The sequence below is a fragment of the Atta cephalotes genome (genome assembly GCF_000143395.1).
Source record: "Atta cephalotes unplaced genomic scaffold scaffold00008, whole genome shotgun sequence".
NCBI classification, from domain to species: Eukaryota; Metazoa; Arthropoda; class Insecta; order Hymenoptera; family Formicidae; genus Atta; species Atta cephalotes.
Window position 1 is genome coordinate 3,072,119 of NW_012130072.1, and position 24,156 is coordinate 3,096,274.

The 24,156-nt window shown below is 32.6% G+C and overlaps 2 protein-coding genes across 2 annotated transcripts in view; both read left to right on the plus strand.

The window, feature by feature from the left end:
* Positions 1-148: 148 nt before the first annotated feature.
* Positions 149-6,597, plus strand: LOC105627190. The gene is made up of 4 exons (XM_012208477.1): positions 149-231; positions 310-372; positions 1,979-2,141; positions 3,757-6,597. The coding sequence occupies exons 1-4, from the start codon at positions 149-151 to the stop codon at positions 6,595-6,597; spliced, it is 3,150 nt and encodes a 1,049-aa protein (XP_012063867.1).
* Positions 6,598-11,547: 4,950 nt separating this feature from the next.
* LOC105627354 (AMP deaminase 2) overlaps positions 11,548-24,156 on the plus strand; it is a 28,882-nt gene continuing 16,273 nt past the window's right edge. Inside the window, exon 1 of the mRNA XM_012208639.1 lies at positions 11,548-11,683. Coding sequence (XP_012064029.1) covers positions 11,548-11,683 — 136 coding nt within the window. The remainder of the gene's footprint in view (positions 11,684-24,156) is intronic.

A 24,156-nucleotide genomic window follows, 5' to 3' on the forward strand; every position in this document is an offset into this window, starting at 1 on the left:
CACGATTATCGACGCCGCAAGATACTCTCGTCTTTCGAATCGCACAGTACATAAACTTGAACTTCCGTCGCGTGGAGTATTATTTGAATCGATTGTATGTCGATTGCCTCGATGTGCGACGATCGTCCTTCAACTTTTTGGTCTCTGAATGGCGCGCAGCATGGCACCGCTTTACGATGGTCACGATTATTACAAGAGAATGTTTGAGCTTCAGGAGAAGCTGCGGAAGAGGCAAGTATACCACATCTTCCAGGATAAATCTTACGAATGCGGGAATACGGTTGTTGATAACATCACAAAATTTTCCAGTGAGGAGGAGAGAATTCGACTGGAGGAGCGATTCACCATGCTCATGCGAGAGTCCCGTAACAGGTGAGTTTCGAATCCGTTTAGAATTTGAGAACTAGAATTCCTGCAATGCTGCGTTGATTGACTTGAATTTGGAATAAACAGTGCAGATCAATGTGACATTTTGCTATCTTCAAAAGTAAAAAGAGTTTCAATAATATTATAATAAAGTAAATGTCCGCTTGTCATAAGTTTGATGTCACTATGATATTATGAAATTGATAAAAATTGCACTTCACTGCTATCACATAGATTAAGATAATAAAATGTTATATCATTGCGACTTTTTGATAATCTTACAATGACGTTATTATCTATCTATGACTATTATAAGTCTATTGTGATGTAACTATGATATTTTTTGCATATATTATGATTATAATAGATATCTAATTACACCATGATTATAATGAAATTATTGTAGTGAATTATAGTAAAGTTTGCTATATATCTAGAAAATTAATAATAAGTAAACAAATCGTGTGATCTATTTATTAGATATTATTTATATGTATATATGTACTATTCTATAATTTAATGCAATATATTATCATTAATGTATTATCAGCGAGTAGGTAAAGATGATAAGAATTATTAAAAGATAATTAAACATTTTTTTATTCAATTTTTATGTTTAAAGGATATAATAACATATTGCAGAGTTATTTTTAAATACTTTAGCAGTAAAAAAATTTACAATCAATAAATCTATTTTAGCTGGAAACAACTAGAAATAATTGATCAAATCAATAAGATCATCGATCAATGTTGATTCGAATAATTATTTCTGGGCAGGATATTTTTTGGACAAATTTCTCAATTTGAAAATGTGAAATTTTGAATGAGTCGTTCTAACACAGTAATAATGTAGAGAAATTACCTGAAATACTCGATATCGATTCAGTAGCAGTCCGGTTCTACGGAATGTCACGATCAATAACAGCCGCGAGCTCAATCCCATTCCCGTCGATATATCTCCATGCTCAGGACGACGTGAATTCTGTTCTCTCGTTGTTTACGCGTCCTGATTCGTGTCTGGCCGAGACATCCGAGCGTTTCATCGATCGTGAATAAAAATGTTCACGTATATCATGCCTCACGTTAATGCGCATCTCCATTTTCAAAGGAGTTTTAGCGTGCAAAGGAGCGTTAGCTGTATATTGTCGCGGAGACTTCAGCGGAGACTTTATGCTACCGAGGTGATCTGCTCGTGAGGGAGTCACATTAACTCCTTAATCGATCGCTTAACCATTTGAATGAATTATTTCTACGTAATTAAAAAAAAAAGAGATGATGTGCGAGATATTTAATGGGCCTTCCACAATAAGGCATTATCTAAGTTTTAAGTTTTAAGTCATAAGAAATTAATCAATCACAGTCAAATGTGAGAAGTCGAATCGACTATAATTAATCAATTTCTTACGATTTAAGACTTAAAGCTTAGATAATGGCTTATTGTAAAAAAATCTATAAAACATGATTCTAATTTGCTAATTTTTTATTACAATTTAACACAATTCCGCATCTGTAGAATTAATAATGTTATGAAAATAGATGAGAAAAAATGCTAGAAAATGACAAGGTATTCTCGAAATTTAAATTTGTCATTCGATGAATTTTTTAATTACAGACATGATGTCTGTATAAATCGATTACGCATGAGATATATACAGTATCTAGAGGAACAACGCACGAGGGACGAAAGAAATCATAAGCTTCTAGCCGTATTGGACAGAGTTATGAACAAGCTTGCGCTGATAAGCGCGAAAAAAGACAGACTCAATGTTCTCAGAGTAAGTTATCATTTTAATCATTATTACATCCTTTGTTATATTTTTGTAGAGAAATTGCTTCAAGTTACTTATTTTTTTTGTTATAACAGTATTATATTCATTATATTAAAATAAAATAATGAATGTTGGAAAAATAAGAATTATAGCCGATAAAATTCCAGTTATGTTTTTAAATTCTTTTTTAAGATTAATTTTTAAGATTTATTATTGATATAAGATTCAATCAATTTTTATTCTAAAGATTAACATTTTTTTATTTATTAATTTATATTTCATATAAACATATTATCAAGCTCCTTTTTTTTAGCAAAGATAAATTGAAAATATAAATGGAAACTGATTTTCTCGATTGTCAAATCTATAATGCGTTTTATTAAAATTTTATAAAAAATTTAAATTCTATATAAATAAAAAAGAGGAAAGATCCCCCTATTATGAGATAGGCTAATATGAGATAATTCGGCGTTTCTCCTAAACTAATAGACGCTATCTATTGATTCTACCATGAATTTATTGCTCTTGAAAAACTGTTATTGCTCTTGAAAAAAAGTAGAAAATTCATTATTAGCTCATGCCTGTAATTATCGTAAAAAAAGATTTTAGAATTTGGATATCTTCAAGTTTCATTGAGATAAGCCTTTAAACATTGTTTATTATTTAATAAAATAAATATTTGGCAATAAATTCTTCATGTAGTGGTAGAGTAAGGTCGTACTATAATAATAGAAAAATACGGGATATTGAATTGCTTAATTACAGAAGTTTGGTTTGATAATCGCAAAACCATAAGGCGTGAAAATCGTAATAGGAGATACCCAAGTTATTTCTAATATGAAATAACTCATGCTCTCATGTCATAGTGAAAATCGTTGCTAAAGTATAAATGTTATTGTACAATAACAAAAAAAAGACAACCGGAATGAACGTCGAATGCCTATTTCTGCGATGCTTGATTTCAGCTGAAGACGAGTTCTGGGTCTATAATGTATCGCATACTTTTTCGCGTATCCTGGCTATGTTTATATTTAAGAAACATTAAATAAAATTTTTTAATTGCAATACTGATATATTTTGCGTTTAATATTGATTTCTCAAGGCATCTTATATTAGGAGCATAATTTTTTGACTTTGCGATTTGCACACTTTTTACATTTCTTTAAAAAAAAAAAATGAAATTTGAATTAAATTTTATATAATATTTTCTCAAAGCTTATTAAATTTCTTTCAAAATGACCTATTATTTTTTTAAATTCTGCCCATAAACTTCTAACACCCAAAATGAACTCGATTATGATACTATTTCATAACAGGAGTCTTTCCTCTATATGTATTCTCATATATCGCGCTATATTATTCATTCTTTGTAGCCACATAATAAGGTATGAATACATAAATGCAAACAAACGAATCAACACTAACAAACACAAAATAACGTACCTCTTAATTTCCCACTCAAACAATAACTGTAATATAACATTTGTATTATATTTACAATTATATTAATTATTGAAAGAGAAATTACAAAAGACAGATATACATATAATTTTGTGTTTTTTGGGATTGTTCTACGTAGTTATGTTCTACCTAATAAGCGAGAATGTTGATTTCTTTCCAGAAACAGTACGAGGCTTATTTACTTCGCGCTTATGCCAATCACCGACCACCCGGTAGCGTCACCGAGGATAGTGGCATCGTCAGTCAGAATGAGGATAGACACACGAAGAAAACCGTCGCGTTGGTACATCCCGATTTAGCATCTGCGGAAATAAGAAGCATTTCATCACCGCAATCGTATCCGGGAGCGCCTGATCCACAGTCGAGTCAGCCAAGGTCTACCTCCCCTTCCAAGTTGCACGATCAAACTGTCGTAGGTGCCTCGTTGAATAATCCTCCACCAATTTTGACAACTGCGTCATTAGGTGCAACTCGCGATATCGATCATCGTCAGACGAATGTTCTACATAGACCACACATTTATGCCTCCGTGCCGAATGTTCATCAATATCCACGAATGATACCTTCCAATTACGACGGAAGTGCGCCTCGTAATCTTCAGCATGTTCCGGACATTCGTGTTTCATATGCGGAAGCGCCGATATTACCAATTGCATCTTTGGATAATTCCACTAATCGATTCTTCAGAGAGCACATGAAATCGGCGCAAGTCGCACCCGGTCTCTCGGCGACCGCGCGGTTTCCCGCTGAAAATATCTCACAATATGAAAAGAACGTGCCTGTTCAACACCAATTTGACCCCTTGATCTCACATCATTATCACGACTCCAACATATTGAGGTCTAATCCGCGATCGCAGATAAGAGAATACAATCCGTCCGATACCGCGGCCGTGGAACCGACTTTAATAACTGGGAAATCAAGTATATACCGAACAGGATCTGACATAAACATCGCTAATCAGGTCGATCCGTTACCAGGATACATGGACTACATCCTAGCGAGTTCGCAGAAATCAGATGACGAAGGATCCACTCGTTCCATCACCAGCGATGACTTGGACAGTTTGATGAGACGCAACGAACATTTGCTATGGGGCAATGCGGATATTGCTCTGTCGCCGACTGCTTTGGGAACAGACAACTTTAATTTAGATGATAACGGCAAGACGGCGATTCTAGAGAAAGAACTGGATCGATATATCAGTAACATCCGGAGGATTCATCGGGAGCACGGCGTGCAGAGCGTGGACGAACTAGACCACGAGCAGAACACTAGCGGCGATTTATTGAATGTCTCCCTGACCGAAGATGGTTTGGAAGTTTCAGCCGAGAATCGGGCGAAGAAGGAGAAGATACCCGAGGAAATGGGCAAGATTCTAGCATTAGCTAGCGATCTTGCGTCCAGGACGGCGACTCTGAAAGATATTGCACGAAATTCGGACGGGCAAAATGATAGTGGAAGACCTATGGAAGTCGAAGATGGAATTAAACATCGCGAGAATGCAAAAAGCGATGCGTCTGAATGTAAAGAGGAACGCGAGGCTGAAGGACGTACAAGAAATGAAATTCAAGAAGACGTTGCGACACACTCGGCGAAATTAGACCGACCGCGCGGAGACGCGCAGATTGTGAAAGAGGACTGGAATAACGCGGCCGATTCAGCCGAGTTACGGGAATGCGATCGGGAAATACTTGTGAAAAAAGACAGCGTAAACGAGAAAATAGCCACGAGTGATGGATCACAGATCGACGATTCGAAAAATGCGTCGGATGAGAAACAACTTGATCTTGTAACTGGTAAAGAATCGGATATCGATGGTATGTTCGATGCTGCCGAGGAATTGGCGCCGTGGGATCTTGCAAGTGTGCAGAAAAAAGTTCGCGAGTTACATTTGGACGATGCTGACGAAGATCGAGTGGCGGGAAAAAATGTCGAAGCTATGGATATCAAAGAAGACGTTATTAACGAATCATCACGATTCATCAATCAAAACGTGAATGACGAAGTGGAGAACGCGCGTCCTCTGCAGGATACACTTCCTTGCTCAGAAATGGAAACGAAAACATTGAACACAAGCGAGGTAAATGAGACGGAGGAGCAAATTGAAACACGTGGACTTATCGAGGACATTCAAGATGTATCCTCTAAAGATTTGAGTCAACATTCAGTTGATGAATCTAAGACCGCGTCGCAGCCAGGTGAGGAACTTGATGAACAAGACAGAAGAAAGACAACGATGGACAACGACGAGACAACGACGGAGCTTCGAGTTGATCAATTCGAAGATATTGTGAAAGATGGTGAATACAGTGCCGAGCAAGGATACGCTGAAGATATGAGTCAAACGCAGCAGTACGAGCAACAAGATCCAAATCAGCAATATTACGATCCAAACATGCAATACGAGGCTGGTAACGAAGAATATTCAAGATACGCTAATCAAGGATACGCTCAAGATGGTCAAGAATACGTCGAGTATGTGGCTGACCAATACGAGCAGTATCCTGAAGATCTTAATAATCAACAGTACCAGCACTATTCTGACGCGCAGTACGAGCAGGATCCGAATCAAGCATACGATTACGGCTATGACCCCAATCAGGGATATGGTGATCCTGTTCAGCAATATGATCCTAATCAAGAATACGAGAAAAATCCTGACACTCAGGCATACGATTACACTGAACAAGTCTCCTATGATCCTAATCAGACATATGATAACGCGTATGAACAGGAATACAAAGAGGAACAGCGGAATTCTGGTGACGACGCCGAGAGTCGTATAGAAAAACCAGAAGCAGAAAAGATCTCACAGGTAGATCCAAAATTAGAACAAAAATTGGACAAAGATGAGGATAAATTGCAACAGGCAAATGTTAACGAAGCGAGTCAATTGAAGAAGAAGAAAGACGTGATCAAGTCTCTTCTGGATTCTGACACAGATACGACAATCGAAAAGAATGTTTCGAACACAGAAAGTGATTTCGATTTCAATTAAGATATGCGACATATCAGAAGGATGTTGAACTTGTTACGGATGAAGAAAAATAGTAACGATGAGATTGTTAATAAAATAAATGAGATCTTGATCTCTTTAAATGCCGACGTAAATTTGCGATTAAAAGAGATGGCTATGAATAATTTTTGTAATTTTTGAAACGTACAATGAGAGAAGAAGACATAGATTTAGATAGAAGATAAACTAACGAATGTCAGTAAGACAAATGTGATCCAAGAAAGAACGCGACTGAATCTTGAAATGAATTACAAAAACGGACTTCCATTTGTCCAGTTTATTCGTGAGAAGTGCCTAGAATATGGGATTAATGAATTTAATGAATTTAATTTTAATTATAGTTTCAATTAGAGCCCACGAGTTGTAGCGAACGGTGAGAATAATTAATTGCGAATTTCGCTTGCTAAATATCATATTTACATAATGTAGATGTAGAATAAAATGGTAAAGCAAAATGCGAATGAAAATGTACATTATTTCGTGGACGTTTACTCTTGGAAAGAAGAAAATCTCGTTTGAGATTTAAATTAATTAACGTTTAAATGCGCATTTATGCAGTTGCGAAAAAAATTCATTGTTCTAAAAATACGCTTGACATATTTTTTCACTTTAAAAATGACGCGACTAAAAAAACGTAATTTCGGAATTTATTATGAATGAGTTCAATAAACATTATTTTAAAACTGAACTACCTTCTCATAAAAAATTTTTGAAATCGTCACGACTAAAAAAAAAATAATTTTTTAAGGATCGACGAAAACGAAAAAAATGTATTTGATTATGAATATTCTTTTTGCCAATATTTATTTGATTAGTCAATAATTTTTTGTAGTTAAAAAAGTTTTCCCTTTTCTTGGGAAATTTAATTTTTTAAGTTACTTTTAAATAAGAAAGCGACATTATAAAAATTGTTTTTTTTTTAAGAATTGTTTGTATGTGGAATGAATTTTTTTATTCCATTTTTTCATTCAAAGTATATATTGCACAATATGTGAAATGAATTAATAAATAATTATATATTCAATGAATATATAATTCATACTTAATTATAATTAACGTATTATGACTAATAATCCACGTATTATGATTAAACATACGCAAGTGCATTGACAAATTTATTTTTTCATCTAACAATCTTGTCTTGTTGCAAAATTTCAAGACTGAGTTTACAAATTTGAAAAATTGATCGAAGTTGTAGCTAACGCAGTCCCTCCAAGCTTTTTTATAACCTACGCACGTATGCAAATAATTTATGCGCAACACTACGCAATGCGAGACCCTCGGTCCCTCGCGTCTTGTATAATTAGTGCAACACGGTGACGGTGTGGTGGTCAGTCGCGCGGTATGGATTTTCACGGGATCGCATCGACGGAGAATGAGTCTGCGCCAGTCGGAACGTCGCGGTTCGCAGCTGTGTCGCGCCTTCTCGACCAATCACGCTCAGTGCCACGCGCGTCACATTACGGGCGCAGTGCCGTAAGAGTCACTGGTGAAGAGATCGTTCGTTCATTTCGTCGCGAGTGTTCCGAGAAAGGTAGGTACCTTGTGCTTTTGTCACACACTTATTCTTCTTTATCTCCATTATTTTTTCTTCCCTTGGAATTATCGTCATACAGAATCGCATTGTCTTGTAGAACGCGATGCGTTCTGTCTGGTGAATGGGTGGAAGGAACTGAAAGAGACAGAGAAAGAGAGAGAGAGAGAGAGAGAGAGAGAGAGAGAGAGAGAGAAAGGGGAAAGAGAATATAAGGTTTACGTGCACACACAAAAGAAATTTTCGTAATGTCCTATAATGAAACAGAGGTGAGGAATTTCACAAAGTGGAATTATTTTTATTCAAGTTGTGACACATATTCAATTCTGTATAGTAGAAATAATTACTATTCCTACAATGAGGGTATAAATATATAAAAAGATTCGATTTAACACAATTAAGTCTCTAGAATTAATGAACTAATTATAAAAGAGAGTTGCAATTTGTATACGCCGGGTCATTCATGTTTGATGCATATATCATATATATATTTTCTATACGTGCTTCGATAAGCATATTATCTAATTACGTGTTGAGGCGTTAGTGACTCCATCCCATATGTACGTCACTTCGATATATCGTAAGATCGTAGGTAGTGACTCGCACGCTGCGAGTCGCACAGCGTGCGTCTTCACTGACACGACGACGCAAACGGCACAAAGTGTATTTACGTGGCAGCTGGAAGCTGGAACATGCCACCGGCTTCGTTTGAGACGATCGGAGTATTCGCGTGAGTGCATATTCGAGAGGAAAACCTCGCGCGTGGCGTCGACTGCAGTCGAATCGCTTCCGCTCGAATATCGTCTCGCATCGTGCCGGTCGCGCGTAATCGAACGGCGCCTCGAACGTCGCTGAATGTCGCCGCGTTCGTATCGCTCTCGAGCAACTTCACTCTGTTGATTGTGCGGATCGAAGTGGTCTGTGGACGGCGCGTACGACTGCGCTGCGATTGGTCAGGCGCGTGCGACCGCACCACGATTGATCGAACGCGTGTGCCGCGCTGCCTCGTGATTGGCTCGCTTCTTTCGTCGTGTCCGTTGTAGCCGTTCGTCCGACAGTGACGATCTCCACCGCGTGCAAGACATTCTTCGTCATCTACAGGATCAGGCCAAACGAGTGTGAATGTAAGTGAGAGATACTTGTTTTTTTTTAAGAGAAATATTTTTTCTAAAAAATCTATTTTCTCAAAAATCTAATTTTTTAACACTGCTAATTCGGCTATATAGAGGAAATCCGAGTGCGATGAATTGGCACGACATAAATGTCGAGCGATAATAATTTCGCGTTTGCCGCATGAAACGCATAAAAATTCTTACGACGAATCATTAGCATATCAATTGATCTGGCACGAGCTGCACGTGTGCTCTTTCCCCGTAAAAGTCTCTATTGAATGTGCAATGTGAGCGAAGGAAAAATGACGTGTACACGTTTATCATCGTTGTGGCCTATTTAAACTATATATTTCTTGACATTTTTCGCTGGTGTATAATATATTTTATTCCATGTATATGGAGAAGGATATAATATGTAAATATTTTCCCGCGTAATTTTTTGACATTTTAAAAGGCCTGTCACGTAAAACAACATTATGGAATTAATAATTATATATTTTAACTCTTCATTTTTGCAATCTTTCAGCGAAATTTCACTCTCAAATTCGTGAGCTCCGAAATAAAACAAAACAGAGTCCGATTTTCCTCCTAAAATTTCTTTTTAAAAAACTTTTTTTTTTATAATGTAATGATAATATAAGAGAGATGTTGAAAAATAAATTTTTTTTCCTGAATTTTTCTACATTTTTTGGAAGAATAGTAAAAAAAAAATTGAGCTAGACAGCGGTAATATAAATGTGATTGCAAACGGAGGTTATTACTAATTATTTTATTGTATTAACTATTAACTGTTTGTTTATTTTTATTATTTATTTTTGCATATATTAAACAGTAAATTAGAATATTACAAATTAGAATGTTTAATAATTTAATAATAAAAAAGATGAATAAATAATTATTCATATATTGAAAAATGCAGAGCAACATTTAAGCAGAAAGAATAATTTAACCAATTAAGCAAGGATAAGTCAATTATTTTACTATTTAACGAAAATTGTTGACGATTTCAGTATTTTAACATAGAAACTGTATAACCAAAGAAAAAAATTATCTTTAGATATAAACTTTTTTGGATTATGATGTAATACATAGAATATTTAACTGTCGCGCTTTATCATAAAGTCGAAAGATCGATTGTGCATACGTGCGCAGAAAAAAAACTTAATTGCATCGTTGTTGTATACTAATAAATAAACTGCAACACGCTCCAACTTACGTAGGCATTAATAATTAAATCGCAAACTAAATTTGATGGAAAAATATTGCACACCGTTATTTCCCAAACGATTTGAAGTTCCACAGTAATTATGATAATGATGCGATTAATCCCTATTTAAACGAGCGCAGCTCTTAATTGTCAGTTAAAACGAGCTGAACATTTAAATTTAAATAGAATAACAAATTTGTTGTGTTAGAGATGTGCGATAAAACTAATCGAAGTACAGTATTAATATGCGAATCAAATTGTAGTATATATCATGTTAATTTCGTTTGCATATCTATTTGCATTAAATCAGTCGATGATTTGTTTTTCAGTTCTTTCTTCATAATTCTCTTATTAATTATACATTACGATCTTTCATAATGTATATTTTAGTACTCATACATTTTGTTAATCAGACAGTTAAATAATAATAATAATTAAATTCTTTCTTATTCAGTTGTTATAAAGATTTATATCGCAGTTTTATTTTCTCACAATTAGCTTTTCTTATCGCAAAGATAAGAATGCTTATGTGATCTCTTCGATAAGAAGAGATCTTTTGAAAGTTTTGATATAAGAAAGGAGAGACAGATTATAGTTCAATATTACAACTTTATTACCAAAAAACAATCAGTAGTATTCTTAACATTTTAATTATAATTAGTGATTTATATATTATTTATTTAATTATAAATACAATAAAATTTGTAACAATCATGAATATTGGAGAAAAATATGAAAATATTACAGAAAAAACATATTTTCAGCAAATTGTGTCAGTGTTATATTGTCAAGTTAATTTCTTTTACATAATATTTGTAATTAAATTTTCTAATATATTCATCTTGTGTTAAATAAACACAAAAATTTGAATCATTTGGGACACATCAAATATATTTTTAATATAAATTTTTTAATTGTATTCTTGGAAATATTGTATTTAAACATCTTCTTACACAAAGCCTTGCAATCTGCGCGCGAAATTTCACTTATCGTGAAATCAATGGCTGATAATGCAGCCACGTCAACGCGGATAATTAAATAAAGCGAGCACTCAAGATGACAAACGCATTTGCAGAATTATGGAGGATGTGATGGCCATGAATGTCGTGAAGGAGGTGAACGGTGACACAGGCAGGCTCTTTTACGAATTGGATGGCGAGGGCGACGCCGATAGCTCGACAACTCCGAGCCACAATGTGGATCACCATCGCGATCGTGAGTATCATCAATTGTTATTTTATGATGTAACTGGTTTTAATCTATTAGTGCGAAGAGCGAACCGTTACAACATGTAATCATAACAAGGCAAAATAATGAAAGATTTTAAATAGAGAGAATAATGGTTTTAAAGTCAAAGCTGCCAGGGTGTTATTCTTTGACAGACTTTATTGAGTCAAAATTATTCTTCAGCTTTTTGAAGTGTAGCTTAATTTAGAAATTACAGTATTTTAGTCTTTGACGAGTATTCGTTGCATCCTTTGACTCCTTACTTATATTATAAAGAACGAAATTACTTTTTGAAAGTATTCATCCGTTGAAAATATAAACTATATTTTTAACTTTTTGAATAGTGATGAACCTAAAGTTACAAGGACAAAATCATTATCAGATTTTTTGCAATTTTTTTCTCAGCGAAGGTAAAATTAGACGCTGTATTTTCCGTGACTTTGCGCTTCAAGTGGCCGATCACCTTCTACAATTATACTACAAAACGAGCACGAAATGTATATCGTGGAATTAGATGATGCATCATAGTAGTCAGAAATCACTCATAGCATACAACGTTTTATTTGGCCGCACGAAAGGCGAAGTTAATTAAAGTTCGCAAGAGGAATGGAGATCGATATGAATTATATGCTGCAGCCGCGAAAGGAAGACAAATGCCTTGGAGATTTTTAATCATTAAAACTCTCTTATTCTCGTAATGCTAGATACGGAAATGTTAGTTTTAAAAATAATAAATAAATAATTGAGAAAGCCAGGAAAAAATTAAGATATGAACAAATATCTAAAAATTTTTCATTGATCAATATAAGATGAATTGAAATAATTTTTCGATGCTTCAATATTGTATTCATCCATTGAAAATATAAACTATATTTTTAACTTTTTGAATAGTGATGAACTTAAAGTCACAAGAACAAAATCATTACCAGATTTTTTGCAATTTTTCATCTCATCATATCGCAATATCAATTTTGTATCAATTTTTCAAACATGCGAATTATTAAATTTACCCGATTTATCAAATTGAGATTTTAATTCCAATTACTGTTTTAACTTTTGGCAATCATTCGAGTGGATTATTCGCGTAATGAGGATTGTATTTAATTTGTTTTTTCGAATTGTCTGTATCGTGGAGTTTTAACTGCATTTTCATTGACACAAAATCTGTTGATGAACGCGAGTGAAAATTTCAGAAATTGGCAGGCAGCCTAAGACCTTGCCTCTACAGACGGCCGATAGTATTTTGGCCATCGTCACAATGATGCCGACGGTTTTCGTCTCGGCAGTGCGAGGCGAGACTTTCGGAACGTGAATAGAGGACAAGAATTAGCTTCTTAGAAGTAAACTACAATTCGGTCGTCACGGTAGTTTCGCGACATCCCTCGTTGAGTCGCGTTATGCACAATCGTAAGTCCCGAGATAAAGTGGTGATTACGTGGAAATTTTGCAAGTTTTCTCAAGAGAAAACAGCTCCTTGCAGTAATCACACGGCAAATTCAAAAGTCGACGTTAATGGTGAATTCTGAAAGTGGCATACGTGAAGTTTAAAAAATTCCGCGAAAATAGCTTATTGCACAACCGAGTCGAATTTCGTCGATAATTAGCTGACGAAGATACGCTCCGTGAAATCTTGTACATTTTCCAATTCCAGTCTAATTCGATTCATTAGGTTGGGTGAGTCATAATTAACTTTTTACTCAAGTTCTTATTTTTTTTAATGTGTCTCAATTCATAAATGACTTTAACAACTTTAAAAGCTTCAAAAAATCAATTATTACATTGGAAAAAAGATTTTGTTGCATTAATTGGACTTTTGATATAGATTTATCCAAAAAGCTACAAATCAGACACTTATAATTGAATCTATTAAGTATTCAAGTTGAGACAACCAGAAATCATGATAATCAAAATTTTGATTTATATGAATATATTTTATCTGTATTTCTTGTTGGTATAATCAGAACATTTTTCTCAGTGTCGCTAAAATAATATATGAAAAAGAAGGAAAAAAGATTAGTTATATTTAGAGAAATAAATTACGATTTAATTTAATAATTTTTTAATGAATTATCTTAATCATATAACATCATATAGCATTAAGATAACATTTAATTGCTAAATTTTTTATTAAATTAAATTTTTGTTATTATATTTCAAAATCGAACTTTTAATTCAATTATTTTCCGAACAAATATTTATACTTACCGTTTGTTCGTCGATATCATCAGGTATTGGTAAACTAACTCTCTTATCGTTTTCGCGTTCGTAATCCAGTCGGGAAATATGATCAGAGTTCGCGATCATTTTTGTCGCGTCTGAATTTATATTACACGTTTGAAATTGTTTCGATATTCTTCATGATTTTTCGTTCGCTTTTGTGATTCATACGGTGCTGGCACGGTTGATAAGCATGGTTGATTAGCACATTATTTAACGTGTCTTCGACATAGCTAAAAGCGCGCTACAACGACGACGTGCTATTAAAAGTCACTTCGCCAGTATCGAGCTCGATATATCTATCGTCGTATCTCTTGCGAACGATTATATTTCTTGAGAGTTTCTGCGATATCGCAAAAAATTCATTCGCCGCATCCTCTAGTATCTCTCAAGAATCTTTTATTATCAGAAGGAACGAGTTAATAAATTTTCTGTCGAAGTAAGGGACCTTCGGTAGTGCGATTTACGCTGCAACGAGAATTGCGTGATTTGGAGCGACCTGAGAAAAATGTCGATCAGAGGTGTGACCACTTCGGAGAGTGAAACGTTCCTTGGTTCCTTGCGCCTGTCGAATTTTCTGATCGATCTGGATGAATTATATGAAGGTAAAAGCGAGCGCGGACGACTCGTGTATCTATCGGATTGTGCTGTAGCGATTCTTATAACCGCTTGATATCAAGAACGATTTAATTGCAAAACGCATTTATGTCGACGTCACTTTACTGTGAAATTATTTCAGATAACGGCATTCTTGGTCGCGGGAATATTATTCCGCGTGAATAACACATGTGAATAACAATGATGACGACTTTGTGTTTCTTAGTGTCGTCAGTGTTTCTTATCTTATTAATAACACAACTAATAGCCGAGCCACTCTGTCCACATACTCTTAATTGCGAAATGTGTTTATTGTCAGATTATTGTGACTACAAGTTATAGAGAATCGCAATTTTTTGCGTCTTTTTTAAGTTTTGCCGGAATTTTCTTAACTATGAGTCATACCGCTATTATCTTCCTGAAGCGTAGATGTCTAAAGCAAGCTCTTCATTAAAACTAAAAATCATATAAGTTATCGTCAGTATAAGTCGGAGATGTTACTTTAATAATTAAAGAAAATGTTGCTTCATTATTGTTTAGGCGAATTGTTATTTCGATCGAATTAATAAAACTGCAAATTTTAACCTGCATATAAATATATATGCAAGTTAGCGTCAGACTAAATTGGAAATATTTTAATGATTGAAGAAAAATATTTCTCTAGCATTGTTTGAGTTATTCTAGTTCTGTTTGAATTATCACGCTAGTACTTTTTATACTGATAATATAATGCATTCGAATGATGTAATTCTCAAGAATTTCAAGTAATTTTTATTTATATTTATGGTTAAGGCCAAGACAATATTTATTTGTTGCGTTATTATGCAATCATATGCATTCGTTTTCAATATTCTGAAATAGTTAAACTAATTAATTTCGGAGTGATATTTTGAAATTTTTATATTTTTAAATTCTGTGAACAAAGAATATAAATTTAATTAAACAAGTTTTAATTATTTTTATATATTTTGACATACTAAAGTTTTTTTCAATTTTAGAATAAGCTTGCATTTGGAAGTTTTACTTTCGACACAGTGATAACGGAAATGAAAAATATTTCAATTACAAAACTTTTTATGCAAGCTTCTCGATAAATTTTTATGACACTGCTTATAAATTGCAATTTTATATTACGTATATAAATAGGAATCAGAAATGAAAAATATTTCAATTATAAGATTTTTTAGAAGAATTATAATTTTACTACTTTTTATGCAAGCATCTCTATATAAACTTTCGTAATATTGCTTACAAGTTGCAATTCTATATTATGTAGAAATCATTAAGAAAATATTGTCGACAAGATAACGTTGAGGAAATTAAATACAATCGAGAATGGTAGAAGATATAATTATGATATTAATCGTAAATTATAAATTTATTTAAATCTTGATTCAAATTCTTTGATTCTGAAATCACTATATTCTGAAATCAGTATATTCTGCATCTTTTGCTAAGTGTTTACATGAGTATCGAAAATATTGATGCCGATTTATTTTCGTCTCACAGCGCGGTATTTTTGTCACGAGAACCAGGTCCTACATGCCAGACGAGAACAGAAAGGTGTCGACGTTCTCGATTGAGAAAAGATTGGGACGTGCTACGCGGAGATCCACGGTAACCGTGCCAAGGAGGTGCGGTATTGATCTTTTCCGTGGCTACGTCTACGCTATGCTACTCGTGCTAGTCGCATCGCCGCGACCGCGGCTGCCAGAAATTGAATCACGTAAATTCACGCGATTGCTGTAAATAGACATAACTGTAGCGTTCGATTTTGTTCTTCTGATGCTTCAAGGAAATTTCCGCAGCTTAGAGCCGGTTACACATTATCGCCGATAATAGCTAATATTGAATATTCATGAAAGCTACATTCATTGGAAAAAGAGAGAAAGAGATTCGTTTCTATTGAGATATAATTAAATTTTTGTTATTATACATATCAAAATTATCTTTGGTAACTTAGTATTAAACACATTGTTTTTTTTTGTAGTATTATGTTTTGTGTCGCTCGAAAGTTTACAAGTATTACCAGAGAACTTTATTTTAAGAATTTTGACTCAAGAATTGAAATTAGAGGAAAATTAATTGCAAAAATATTTAAAATTATAAATATATTTAAATTTAAAAAAATAGATACAAAAAATAGAAATTTTTTTATAAAGAAAAATCGAAGAAGAATATTATTCTGGTTGCATGCGCATAAACACTAGATTTATGATTCATTTAACACGATGGCATTAGTTTCAATTTTAATGTCGCGGAATTATTCGTGAATCGCGATAAGTCTTTCAATGAAGCTCTATAAATAGTTCATCATGTGTAACGCAGATATTTATTATAGAATCGACTGAACACGATTTCATGATAAAATTGCCCGATAAACATTATCATGCGATAGCAAATCTGTTTTAATGGAATAATAAATTCTACTATCTACTTAATCTGCTTTTAACGCTTTTGAGTTCACTTAATTTATTTTATATAATCTATTATGTTATCTTGTAGTTATCTCGCCTTAGATATCTATGGGATATTTATAATAAGATATTCAAACAGAACAACAAGTCACGATAACGTCAAAATAACATTAAAATGAATTGGAAATGATTGAAAAATGACTTTTTATGATCATTTTGGAGTCTTTTTGATATCATTTTAATTTTATAATAACTTGTTGTTCTGCTTGAGTACCTACGTGGTAGCATAATAGATTATATCTATGGTAGCTCTATATATATATATATATCTATATATATATATATATATATATATATACTAATTTAAAAATTATATTTAAGTAACTATTTGTTTTATGAAATTTACAAAGTAGATTTAAAATAATAAAAAAATATTTTTCCTTAATCTGATCGCGAACTGTTTAATTTTGAACTTATTTATACCTAATTTATTTATAACTAATCTGGAGATAAAACGGTGAGCACATTCGATATAAACATAAGATTTAACATTAAACATAACCGTTGATAATTGATTATTTATCTGATATAAGATTATTTATCTTATATAGGCGAATAATTACTTATTAAAAATTTGTGCAGTTTGTCTTGATTTTAATTTGCATAAAGAATATGGTTTTAAATTACCTGCATTTTGAAGGTCACTTCTGCGCTAAAAACGATCCCTGTTTCATTCAAAATGTACAGCTGACTCAAGACTTCATTCTGGACAGTAAATGTCAAGGTTAAAAGATCTCAGCAGAGAGATCTTAATGTTTGAAAATGATTACCGAAAGAAGCACTACAAAAATAAATATAAATAAAAATAAGCATAAATATGAATTAGTATTGTACATAAATAATATATAAATGAACATGAATATTAAGTGTAATCATCCTTGTTTACATGATGTCGGGTAAATTAAATGACATATTTTTTTTTAATTAAACTTTCGAATAGATGTGTTTAATAAATGAAGTTAATAAGTGAACTGATTAACCTCTCTGAAATTAAATTGATTAATTCCATTTTTTATTAATTTCTTCATTTTAGCGCCAGATTATTTTGTAATATGATCATGTCTTTCATTAATTTGTTCTACTTTAATTTATGAAGTTCAATTTGGTTTTAAGCAGAGCAAATATATTTGCGTAAGCATATTTAATTCCAGGAATGTAACGTTTTCATGATTCATGGTACGGGTTGCATGATACCGGTGACACCGATTGGAGGAAATTCCTTGCGCGGATCGCGACAGTAAACACTAATTAGTTCAGCTGCACGCGAAAACCGTTTGGCACGACAAGAATGGCGTCGTAATTAAATTAGTAAGAGTGCATCACACGCTAAAATAATTCATGAGTTTATCAGTTATTAAAAAAAGAAATTATATGTATCACGATATATATGCTGAAAAATAATTAATATTCATTTGTCGAGAAAAAATTGTGCTCACTTTTTTCGTGTTCATAACTTTTACATTTAATAATTAATTTAACAATTAATAATTCATTTTATACATTTTGAAATATCGACATGTCAGATTTTATTTGGACGTACGAAGATTTACTGTCGTTGATACAACCATTTCATGTAATATAAATTGACATAAATATTGATTGTACTATTAATAAATATTGCCACTCTGTTATTTTTAAATCATTTATTCACGATGACGAATCCCAGAAAGTTATCGCAGTTTTCTTTCATTTTCAAGCATTTCTCATTTTCAAAACTTTCTAGTTTTCCTTGTGCAATAATTTGTGCAATAACTCAATATCTGCTTTTTGAAATGTATAATACATATTTATTTATAAGAAATCTTTTATGGAGAGTTAGCATTGACTATATTTTTGTAAGATTTTAAAAAATATCTAAGATTTATTCTTTTTATTGATTAATTCTTCTTTACGAGGCATAAATTAAAATGTTAAATTGCCTATAACAGTGTTAGCTTTATGTGAGTATCGAATATAAGACAAGGGGAAGAGATAAATATGCAACACTCGAGGCGTGGCGAAATGGAAAATATATATCTTATATTTATTAAAGCTCTCCTAGAGTTACAAAGGTGATGTTTTTTGAACGGTCACTCATATTTATGCTGTACAATATTATCAACAATAGATGGCCTTTTAAACGTACATCTCTTAAGCTGTTTTATCGCTTGTGTGTAATCTCTGCTTCGGAACACCCACGCAGATACGCATGTATAATACATAATGATCGTGTGTGTCACACCGTGCGATGTGGGTCACCACAAGAATGAGCATATGTACACATCATGGGAGTGTAGTGTCCGCGAATGTATTATTATTGAAAATACCAACATGCGTATTTAACACACGTTTCGCTCGCTGTTGCGAGGTGTTTGTGCCAAGTTTCTCTGGTATCTATACGTCATCTCTGGTATCTACAAGTCATGAATAAGTCGGATATTAATATATTGATAATATGGACAAGTGGCATGAATCCAGTTCCAAAAATCTCGCTGAGTTTTATAGTCTTACGTCGTTATGTGCCTATAATTTTAATCAAATTGCCTTGGATTTTATTGGTTTTAATTTCACTTTAAAAGTATCACCCAAAATGTTCCTCAAAAAGATTTTCCATAAATGCATATTTTCTGATGCATATGTCCTAATGGATTTATATCTCTCGGGTTTTGTCTGACTATCATATTTTCTTTGATCTGTTAAAATGTGCATATGGAAAAATATATGTATGTAAAAGTGAACATTATGTGTTCTTCTTTTGTTCTTCACGTTATATGTTTCTTTTATATAAATATGTTTATGTGAAACATATTTATGTGATGATGTGATTTTTGACTGGGGGGGTTTTAAATATTATTTACCTTTTTCAAGTATTTCAAAAATTCAGACAATTCCGCAAATTCATAAAATCAGCACAAGCAATGAATTTAAAATATAATCTGAATCCTCTAGTAAGTTTATAATATTGTAATCAAGACTATTAAATTAAAACAAATTTGCTTATTATAAAGTCGCTTCTTTGAGAAAATTTTATAATATTCTTCAAAGGAAAATAAATTTTTGTTTTGAATATATAATGAGTTTTTCTGTAAAATTTATGATAAATATATTTTAAGACTATTAGAGAGAAAATTCTTTATCTAAAAATAACCATTATTTAAAAGAAAAAGAATAAACTAAGTAATCACTTTCTTAGCAGTAGAAGCAAAAAACAACTTTGGAAATAAGATAAGCAAATCATTTCTGATATAGAAATATTCTTCAAAGAAAAATAAACTTTTATTTTGAGTATATGAATTTTTCTAAAATTTGTAATAAGTATGTTTTAAGAGTATCAAATAAATTCTTTGTAAAGATAACTGAAAAGAAAAAGTAAACTGAGTAATTATTTTTTTCTTAGCAGTAAAAGCAAAAAAACAACATTAGAAATAAGATAAAGAAACATCTCTAACATAAAAAGAACATTATAAAAAACGTTATATTTTTTAATTAATTGTATAAACGAATTATTAAGTTAATAAGTAATTGATAGAGAGAAACTGATTACGCCAATCAATTTTACGGAAAAAGTGACAAAAAAAAACACTACAACTTTTTCCAATTGTTTTTTGCTTTAAATTATTTTAAATAATTTATAATATTAATCACATTTTTGCAAAAAGTTATTTGTTTTTTTCTGTTATTTTTCCTATTGAATCGATTGGAGTAATTAGTTTTCTTTTATAATCAATATAAGTCAATATTAGAATAATTCGTTTATAATAATTCGCAAAATTGCTTTTTCTATTATATTTTTAATGTCAGAAATGTTTTTTATGCTCCGGTTCTATGTTCAACTATTTTTTTTTTTTACTAACATTGTCATAGGTTGTAATAGGATTCAAACTTTATATCGAGTATGTATATAAATTCATACCGAATTTCAGTACTAAAGATCCAGCTTGACCGACTTCCATTTTCTATTTGCTGTGTATTCATATTACACAGCAGGTCTTAAAAGCTTCTTTATCTACTGTGCTTTATATTGTTCTGTATTTATATACGAGTACATAGTCTTATTAAATAGTTCTAGCCTTCATAATGAACTAATTCGTGCACGAGCGGTTTCGCACGCGTGTGCATCGCGCGTGGCACGAGCTTACAAAGCAACGTACATACGCGGATTCTGCGATGCGGTTCCGCCGTCAAGATACTACCATCAAGTATTCCCTCCTTTCTCACCCTGGCATAGTCAGTGCATTCGACACTCGCAGACCAGTTGATATGGTCAGTGCCCCCCGACGCGTCGTCGACTAAACACACGCAGTAAAGTTTCTCTCTCTTTCGAGGGAGAGAGTAAGAGCTCTCGAAAGCGAACTCGCATCTCGCGTTGCGCGTTTTCCCGTGGAACGAAGTTGTTATAAACTTCTCGGTGATAGATAAAACGGACATCGTACAAATACAGGGTAACCCTCGGGAATCTCACAAGTTTGTGTGTTATTCAGAGAAATGTTAAATTTGCGTTGCATCGATCGTAATGTTGAATTTGTCTGATTCTTGGCATTACAATCTGAAGCTTGCAATTAAAACAAATCGTTACACTTTGAGAGTTATTTATTATTGTAGTCGACGTTGGAATTCTGAATGTTTGAAATATTCTTTGCTTCTTGAGTAATTTTAAGTAATCTTGACTAATCTTTAGTAATAGCAAGTTAGGAAAGTTATGATAGTAAGGAATTTTTTATCATTTATTACACTGAAAAAACACTAAATTTTAGTAAATATTTGTGTGAACAGTTTTACGTAAATATTTACTAAATATAAACATATATTTACTTGATATAAAATTATTAATTTAACTATATTAATTTAACTATATATATTTTATTGAGTAAATATTTATTGTGAATAAATGTTTTTTTAGTTAGTACTATTCAAAGAAATATTAATATTTAGTAAATTTTTTTCACTATATGTTATTTTGATAAAAATAATTTGATTCTTGATAAAAATGAAATAAAATATTATGTAATCAAACGAAATATCTTTACTGCTCGAACGCCAATTATACAAGCTGATGTAAAAGAGAGAACCAATTAGAGAATGAAATACTCGAAACTGTTTTTAAATAGAGTCCTAAAAAACATAAGAAATTATCATTTACTATGCAATCTATATACGCATTTATAAAATAAATCTTTCTTTTAGAATTTACAGCCAAGAAATTTTAAAATGTGGTACGATCGATAGTCTCTTTCGACAATTCTGAAAAAAAAAAAGAATTATAACTATAAGAAATAATATAATGTTGTTTTATTATGTGGCAGCTCGTATATCACAGAGCAAGAAGATCCAATTGATCAGAATTAGCATTAATCAATGTCGATGCAACATGTTCCTCAAATGTGTCAATCGCTCATAAAAGTCACTCGCCAAGTAAACATCTCACAACAAGAACGTTTATTGCAACAAGAAAGTTCTTGCAACAAGAACGTATTATTTACGATAATAAATATGGCCCTTCGCTTTTTCTGCGTTGATAAGATGTATCACTCCAACTAATTATCATTTGCGTCAGAACGGTATTCTTATTATCAATACGGCTGTAAATAAACAGCGCAGATACACTTGACTTGCTTGCTGAAACGAGCAACAAGCTTATGACATCCCGTGCGAGATTTAAATATCATTTTTTTCTCGGAGCTTCAATACCGCGAGTATCGACTTTGATAACGCAAAGCGAATAGGGTATAAAAGAATTACAGAGATATTTATAGACATTAATACTGTCGGTATGTATCGGATAATTCTTATATTATTCTCGAACACACTCGGATATATTATTCTAGCATCTGCGGTTATTTAAAGTCACAGATAAGTCGGCGACGTGATATCTGGCGAATAAAAATATAATTCTACATGACATTTATCCTTGTTTTATAAGTCACTCGAATCACTTACACAGATGGTCATGACATTTTTTTTATTATATACAGATATTGAGATAAATTTAATAATTGTGAATTGAAGTGTCAATCTTTATATTTATTTTGCTTTAAAATAAAATACTGTAACCACTCGAATCGCAGTGTTCCTAGAATATATACGACCGAAAACGTAAATTGTTTTTTCGATCTAGATTCGTTGATAAATTAAAATATATATTTTTCTCTACAGAAATGATCTGGAAATAACGTTTTCTTAATTAGCAAACGGCAATGCGTTTATCTCGTATATGCGATTTAAATGAAATTCTTCATGCAGATGATACGTGAAAAAATCGAGATGTGAAAATAAATCCATGACGGTTTATATATCCAAGAATAAATTGCATTTTATCAAAGGGATTCACCACGCGATAATTTCCATTCTTCGTGAAATCGTATCTCATACTTAGGCAAGTGGACTTGTTATGTGCGTGAATCACCACGTTGAAAATGATGGAAAAACGGTGGTTTTTGAATACTGATCTTGTGGAAAAACGATCTGAGAATATTTCTTTGGGTCAATTTATAATGTAAGCCAACATTTTCATCTCCGTCATCGTTGATGCTCGGACGAAAGGCTTGTTGACGTCGTGCCGCGAATTTTTGTTGCCGACAGTTTGCTATTGATTTACATTGGAATGTTTGTACCTATGTTATTTTGTCTTGTAAATCTATTTTTGTGACAGTTATATCTTTTTTTAGAACAAGGATTTTTAGGTATAAATTATGATGTTAAATTATAAATAACCATAGTTTCTATTTTTGTGTATAAATATATTATTGTTACACCTAATAATATTACTATTAAAATCAATAGTGTAACATGTTTAATATTAAAATTAGTGCGATTTTTGCGAAAGAATAAATTTGAAAATTGCTAGAAAAAATGAAAAACAGGATATAACAACACACCACGTATTTGGAACGTAAAAAGAAGTATAGTTAACTTATTGTCTACATGATTCACCTAAATAGTTTACAAGAATACATCCGTGTCAATTTCATGCAAATTAGACGCAGAGAAACAGGCGTGTACAGGCGTAATCTAATTATCCTCGACGCAACCCTAATTCACGTTCTCTGACGTAGATGTTTATTATGCGTGGATCGTAAAGTCTGTGGCATTTGTAACGAATTCTTCATAACAGTTGTCTGCCTTTGTAGAACTTACAGGTCGTAGTTGCCCTCATGGCTAACATAGTGGCGTCGAAGACGAGAACAATCGTTG